This window comes from Lucilia cuprina, chromosome 2 (genome assembly GCF_022045245.1).
Source record: "Lucilia cuprina isolate Lc7/37 chromosome 2, ASM2204524v1, whole genome shotgun sequence".
NCBI lineage: Eukaryota > Metazoa > Arthropoda > Insecta > Diptera > Calliphoridae > Lucilia > Lucilia cuprina.
This window is the reverse complement of record NC_060950.1, coordinates 65,170,728-65,178,372: the sequence shown is the minus strand read 5'-3', so window position 1 is coordinate 65,178,372 and position 7,645 is coordinate 65,170,728. Positions and strand designations below refer to the sequence as shown.

Genomic DNA, 7,645 nt, shown 5'->3' with positions numbered 1-7,645 from the left:
TATAGTGCAGACTATAGTCCAGACTATAGTGCAGACTATAGTCCAGACTATAGTGCAGACTATAGTCCAGACTATAGTGCAGACTATAGTCCAGACTATATTGCCTTAATTTTGATATCTCAGTCAGGATTATATTGAAATCTGGACCATATATGAGACAAGTCGAAAGTAAATTGGCTATTTATCTGATATAAACTATAGATTAATACTTGTGCTTGTGTAAAGCACTTTACATGTATATGAATATATGTAGAGTAAAAATAAAATCGATATTTACAAAAAAAAAAAAAAAAATTAATAGCTGACTAACAGTTTCAGACAAACCTCAGAACATTCTCTACGTGTTTGACTTTAGAAGAAGTTTGAAAAAATATATAATAGAAATATTATTTAGAATGAAATATTTTATTAAAATATTATTATTACAAATCATTTGTCATAATTTTTATTGTGTCACCGCTCAATGGTGTAAAAGATATCAAGTGGTTAATAAGACCCGTGTCCAATGGCATAAGGGCGAACGTATGGTGACAAGGAGAAAATTATTTAATGTTATTAGATATTCAAATGTACCTTATCGGTACTCAACCGTAGAGGTAAAATTTAAAAAAATATATATATAACATTTAGCAAAAAAAGAAGGAAATTTTCAAGAATTAAAAAATAATTAAAAACAAATTTATATATTGGTCTTTTTTCCAGAACTATCATGACTATGAGCGAGTCAATGTTTGCTGTGATGGTTACACCAAAATTAGTGATAGCAAATGTGAACCCATTTGCAGTCCTTCCTGTCCCACAAATACCCATTGCATACGACCAAATATCTGCGAATGTGATGTGAATTATAAAGGTTACACTGCTAGTGCAACAACTATACAATGTGAACCGATATGTATTCCCAACTGCCCAAAAAATGCCCAGTGTATTGCACCAAACCAGTGTCGCTGCAATAGTGGTTATCAAATGGATTCAGTTAGTGGTGAATGTTTTCCCATTTGTAATAATTGTCCCGAAAATTCGATATGTACCCAACCCGATCAGTGTACATGTAATGCAGGATATTTAGATAATGGTTTAGGTGAATGTAAACCAATATGCATCAAACCATGTCCTGAATTCAGTGAATGTACCAAACCGGAAAAATGCACTTGTCAGCAGAATTACAAAAAGAACGTAAATGGTAAATGTGAGGCGATATGTGAACAGGAATGTCCTGAAAATTCCCTTTGTATTAAACCCAATGAATGTAGTTGCCAAAAAGGTTATGAGGAGGCAGAATATATAAATGCTACACGATTTAAATGTTTACCAAAATGCAATAATGGTTGCCCTTTAAATGCACTATGCATTAAGCCCAATGTGTGTGAGTGTCAAAAGGGTTATCGAATGTCACCTGATAATGTATGTCAACCTGTTTGTGAAAACGAATGTCCTCAATATGCCACTTGTAGTGAACCCAATAGATGCAGTTGCCATGAGGGCTATGAACAGCAAGAGCTACAATGTCAACCTATTTGTGAGAAAGCCTGTCCAGAACATGCCAGCTGTAGGGAACCCAATAAATGTCAATGTGAAGCTGGTTATCAAATGACAGAAGAAAACATTTGCCAACCTGTTTGTGAGGACAAATGTCCTCAATATGCCACATGTATAGAACCTAATAAATGTAGCTGCAATAAAGGCTATGAACTGCTAGAGCAACAATGTCAACCGGTTTGTGAGAAATCCTGTCCAGAACATGCCAGCTGTAGTGAACCCAATAAATGTCAATGTGAGGCTGGCTATCAATTGAAATTATCCTCTATATATAATCTATTCTGTGAACCGATTTGCCAAGCCAACTGTTCCACATTTGGCAAATGTGTGCAACCGAATAAGTGTGAATGTTTAGAAGGTTACGAAATGGATGAGCTGGAGGTATGTCAACCGATTTGTAGTAGAGGCTGCAAAAATGGTTTATGTTTTCAACCCGAAATCTGTATCTGTAATCCGGGCTATTTAATGGGTCCGCAAGAAGAATGTGAGCCATTCTGTTCGTTGCCCTGTCAAAATGGCTCCTGCATTGAGCCGGAGATATGTCAGTGTCATGAGGGTTATAAATTGAAAAATAACTCTATAAACATATGTGAGCCCCTATGTGATCCTCAGTGTATAAATGGTATTTGTGTGGCGCCAAATGTTTGTATATGTCATGAAAACTATGAACCCACAACAACTGCAATTGGTCTAAATCACCACAATTGTCAAGTAGTAGCAAACATCACTATTACTACTACTACACAACCGGAATTTGAAACCAGCACTTATAAACAACAGTCTACAGCTCAAATGTTAACTACCCTAACTACACTAGATCTCACCAGTACCCTTAATCCCGATCAATTAAGACAAACCTCAGCCAGCAACTTAGTATCGGCTGATATTTGCAATGATCGTTGCCACTGTTGGCAAGAGTTTGATGAATATGGTCCACTAATAACAAAACAATGTGTACGTTTGTGCGTCGACGACTTTGACAAACCCTGTCTAGATTTAAATCGTTGTAAATGTGATGTCGCTAAAAATCATCTAATTTGTCAAGCCACGGATGATTCTATGGAACTGGACGACGATCCTCTTTTCTATAGATGTAATCTAGAACGTTTTAAAGCCACCACCTTTAAACCACTAAACGATGGTGTAAGTAGTGACATGAAAAGTGTACAACCGGAGAAAATGTCAAGCTTTCCTTGGTGGTGGCCCGTTATAGCGGCAGTTTTAGTTGTTTCAAGTGTAATTGTGGGTCTGTTATATGTGCGCTTTAGAAAATTTGAGGGTGAGTAAGAAGTGAAATATTTTTTATTGTAGTTTGCTTTATCTTGTGTTTTTTTGTTCTAGAGCCTATTGTGGAGTACGAACTGTGATGAGTAATTTGCATAAAAATAATAATAAACAATTTATGATATTGTATTTATAAAAAAATAATATATATGCACGTATTTTTATAAGTAATACAAATAAAATATATTATATAAGTAAAAACCACTTAAATATATATGACAATATATAAAAGGCTTAAAAACAAATTCTCATACAAAACTAATTTTATAAACTTTTTAAGTTAAGTTCTAGTTTAAATCTAATTTAGTTCTAGTTCAGATTTAGTTCAGTTCTAGTTCAGTTCTAGTTCAGTTCTAGTTCAGTTCTAGTTCAGTTCTAGTTCAGTTCTAGTTCAGTTCTAGTTCAGTTCTAGTTCAGTTCTAGTTCAGTTCTAGTTCAGTTCTAGTTCAGTTCTAGTTCAGTTCTAGTTCAGTTCTAGTTCAGTTCTAGTTCAGTTCTAGTTCAGTTCTAGTTCAGTTCTAGTTCAGTTCTAGTTCAGTTCTAGTTCAGTTCTAGTTCAGTTCTAGTTCAGTTCTAGTTCAGTTCTAGTTCAGTTCTAGTTCAGTTCTAGTTCAGTTCTAGTTCAGTTCTAGTTCAGTTCTAGTTCAGTTCTAGTTCAGTTCTAGTTCAGTTCTAGTTCAGTTCTAGTTCAGTTCTAGTTCAGTTCTAGTTCAGTTCTAGTTCAGTTCTAGTTCAGTTCTAGTTCAGTTCTAGTTCAGTTCTAGTTCAGTTCTAGTTCAGTTCTAGTTCAGTTCTAGTTCAGTTCTAGTTCAGTTCTAGTTCAGTTCTAGTTCAGTTCTAGTTCAGTTCTAGTTCAGTTCTAGTTCAGTTCTAGTTCAGTTCTAGTTCAGTTCTAGTTCAGTTCTAGTTCAGTTCTAGTTCAGTTCTAGTTCAGTTCTAGTTCAGTTCTAGTTCAGTTCTAGTTCAGTTCTAGTTCAGTTCTAGTTCAGTTCTAGTTCAGTTCTAGTTCAGTTCTAGTTCAGTTCTAGTTCAGTTCTAGTTCTAGTTCAGTTCTAGTTCAGTTCTAGTTCAGTTCTAGTTCAGTTCTAGTTCAGTTCTAGTTCAGTTCTAGTTCAGTTCTAGTTCAGTTCTAGTTCAGTTCTAGTTCAGTTCTAGTTCAGTTCTAGTTCAGTTCTAGTTCAGTTCTAGTTCAGTTCTAGTTCAGTTCTAGTTCAGTTCTAGTTCAGTTCTAGTTCAGTTCTAGTTCAGTTCTAGTTCAGTTCTAGTTCAGTTCTAGTTCAGTTCTAGTTCAGTTCAGTTCTAGTTCAGTTCTAGTTCAGTTCTAGTTCAGTTCTAGTTCAGTTCTAGTTCAGTTCTAGTTCAGTTCTAGTTCAGTTCTAGTTCAGTTCTAGTTCAGTTCTAGTTCAGTTCTAGTTCAGTTCTAGTTCAGTTCTAGTTTAGTTCTAGTTTAGTTCTAGTTCAGTTCTAGTTCAGTTCTAGTTCAGTTCTAGTTCAGTTCTAGTTCAGTTCTAGTTCAGTTCTAGTTCAGTTCTAGTTCAGTTCTAGTTCAGTTCTAGTTCAGTTCTAGTTCAGTTCTAGTTCAGTTCTAGTTCAGTTCTAGTTCAGTTCTAGTTCAGTTCTAGTTCAGTTCTAGTTCAGTTCTAGTTCAGTTCTAGTTCAGTTCTAGTTCAGTTCTAGTTCAGTTCTAGTTCAGTTCTAGTTCAGTTCTAGTTCAGTTCTAGTTCAGTTCTAGTTCAGTTCTAGTTCAGTTCTAGTTCAGTTCTAGTTCAGTTCTAGTTCAGTTCTAGTTCAGTTCTAGTTCAGTTCTAGTTCAGTTCTAGTTCAGTTCTAGTTCAGTTCTAGTTCAGTTCTAGTTCAGTTCTAGTTCAGTTCTAGTTCAGTTCTAGTTCAGTTCTAGTTCAGTTCTAGTTCAGTTCTAGTTCAGTTCTAGTTCAGTTCTAGTTCAGTTCTAGTTCAGTTCTAGTTTAGTTCTAGTTCAGTTCTAGTTCAGTTCTAGTTCAGTTCTAGTTCAATTCTAGTTCAGTTCTAGTTCAGTTCTAGTTCAGTTCTAGTTCAGTTCTAGTTCAGTTCTAGTTCAGTTCTAGTTCAGTTCTAGTTCAGTTCTAGTTCAGTTCTAGTTCAGTTCTAGTTCTAGTTCAGTTCTAGTTCAGTTCTAGTTCAGTTCTAGTTCAGTTCTAGTTCAGTTCTAGTTCAGTTCTAGTTCAGTTCTAGTTCAGTTCTAGTTCAGTTCTAGTTCAGTTCTAGTTCAGTTCTAGTTCAGTTCTTGTTCAGTTCTAGTTCAGTTCTAGTTCAGTTCTAGTTCAGTTCTAGTTCAGTTCTAGTTCAGTTCTAGTTCAGTTCTAGTTCAGGTCTAGTTCAGTTCTAGTTCGGTTCTAGTTCAGTTCTAGTTCAGTTCTAGTTCAGTTCTAGTTCAGTTCTAGTTCAGTTCTAGTTCAGTTCTAGTTCAGTTCTAGTTCGGTTCTAGTTCGGTTCTAGTTCAATTCTAGTTCAGTTCTAGCTCAGTTCTAGTTCAATTCTAGTTCAGTTCTAGTTCTAGTTCCGACAGACAAATAAGAACGCCAAATTGAGACAAAATTTACCTATATGTTCTAAAGATCTCTTTTAAAGTCTTCAATGTTTATTCTTTATATTCTTTCAAAAATTTTTTGATTTTAGACTAATTTCCTAAAAAACTATAGGGTCTTTTCTAAAGTTCACATTTATGTTTTTTAAGGTCATTTGTATCTTTTCTAAAAATTTGTATTTTCGACTGATCTCTGAAATCTTTTCTAAAGAAGTTTGAAATTAAATCATTACTCATAATTTCAGATCAACCATGCTGTTCTGAATATACATATAATTAATAATGTATAAATACAGAATTTTCTTAACTAATTTTACCAATATAACTTTATTTTGTTTTATAAAAAAAATTCTAAATTTATATCACAATTAACTAAATTTAAGTTAAAAAGAAACTTCATTTATTTCGGTATACACTGCGTGGAACGCTCATGGTAAGTAAAGCCGGGATTACAAATACATCTATTACGACTATAGCAAATGCCATTGTCACATTTTCTAATGAATAAAATAAAACCATTAATATATTGCAGTGAATCATAAACAATGAATTCCTTATACTTACTGATAACAATCTGCTTGACAGACACCGTCTTTCTTATCAAATCCTGGCGCACATAAACAATTATTTGGACTCTGGCAGGTGCCACCATTACCGCATTCAGGCTGACACACGGGCTGACAATCATTGTCGGTTAGTATATAACCCTTATTGCAGCCACACACTTCCGGTTCAGTGCAATTGTGTAAACGACTATTGCCGCAACCTTTACTGCAAATGGGACGACAGAATTTTCTTGATTCATCTAACTTATAGCCGGGATCACATTGACAGGTGCCATCTAAGTAGCAATGTCCATTTAGACAACCCATGGGACAGGTGAAAACACAATCACCATTATCATTGGCCACATATTCATCATAACACTCACATACACCCGGTGCAATACAACGACCATTTTGACAGTTGTCACATATTGGACGACAAAGTGTGCGACCACGCCAACGCATGGGTGCATAACCCTTACAACAGATTTCTATATACACCGAACCGGTTATTTTATTATCTTGTTTTCTCTCGGCATTTGGATATTTATCTAAGGCATCCATTCTATTGAAAATAGAGTAGTTATAACAAAAATCCTGTTATTAATTTAAAACACTTATCCACTTACGGTACCCATATGTGGCACTTATGCTGCAAAGAATCTTCACGATTTTCCATAGTAACATTATCATGTTGTTGCTGTTCTTCTACAATGCTGGAAGAAACCATCCAGCCATTGGGATTATTTCTACCCAAATTACGATTATTACGATTATAATATGTATTGTCCATATTTTGATATTGACTCTTCTCTCGTTCACCTCTTCTGCGTCCGGTAGCAGGTGTTTCATACTCGTTCTGATACTTTCCACCATAGCCGACAGCAGGTTGCTGGTAACTATTACCCAAACGTTGTCTATTTCTAGGCTCTATACGATTGAGTCCATTTCTAGTATCAAAAATATTTTGATACTCATTTTCATTATCTTTCATTAAAATATCACCATAAGGTTGATTATAATGTTTGGCTCCTAGTACCATAACTATTAACTGTAACTGGGTTAATACTAGAGCCACTATTATGGCCATTACTGGTACTTTAATTATGTAATTATTTCTATGCATTTCACTAGCTTACAAAAAAATTTAACTTGTTTGCTTTCGATGTTGAAAAAATCAACTAAATAGTATTTATTAAAATATTTTTTGCACTTGTTTTTATTTAAAAAAAAGTTTTAAGTTTTTACAATTTCAATAATTCGTCTAACATCTCAGCTCTTGGCTATTCACTTACTGATAACATTTGTTATTTTCAAAAAATTATTCTCAAGAGGAACTTTTTTTATAATTTCCATAATGAGCTTGAGCTTAACATTGATTTGTGTAGAGTGAAGGTTTTCATAGAATTAAAAGTACTCAATAGCGTTAAGTACGCACTAACAACATGTACATTTATCAAGTTGAAAATTATAAACAAATTTTAATTATTTATTAAAAATTTAACAAACAGGGCGACTCGTTTAAATTGTAATTTAATAAAAATTCCAATGAACAAAAGCTTTTCACCATAAAATCTATGAATGAGCTAGAACCGAACTGAACTAGAATAGAACTAGAACTAAACTAGAACTGAACTAGAACTGAACTAGAACTGAACTAGAACTGAACTAGAACTGAACTAGAACTGAACTAGAACTGAACTAGAACTGAACT

At 34.3% G+C, this 7,645-nt stretch overlaps 2 protein-coding genes across 2 annotated transcripts in view; one reads left to right on the top strand and one right to left on the bottom strand.

Moving 5' to 3' along the window:
• Positions 1 to 347: 347 nt before the first annotated feature.
• The window catches only part of LOC111682922, a 23,333-nt gene continuing 16,035 nt past the window's right edge, over positions 348 to 7,645 (top strand). The window contains exons 1-2 of the mRNA XM_046956064.1: positions 348 to 596; positions 703 to 2,818. Of these exons, the coding sequence (XP_046812020.1) occupies positions 396 to 596; positions 703 to 2,818 (2,317 nt within the window). The 5' untranslated portion in view covers positions 348 to 395. The remainder of the gene's footprint in view (positions 597 to 702; positions 2,819 to 7,645) is intronic.
• On the bottom strand, positions 5,685 to 7,349 carry LOC111682937. Its single transcript, XM_023444937.2, has 3 exons — positions 6,561 to 7,349; positions 5,951 to 6,496; positions 5,685 to 5,883 (listed from the first exon to the last, which is right to left on the bottom strand). The coding sequence occupies exons 1-3, from the start codon at positions 7,055 to 7,057 to the stop codon at positions 5,787 to 5,789; spliced, it is 1,140 nt and encodes a 379-aa protein (XP_023300705.2). The 5' UTR covers positions 7,058 to 7,349; the 3' UTR covers positions 5,685 to 5,786.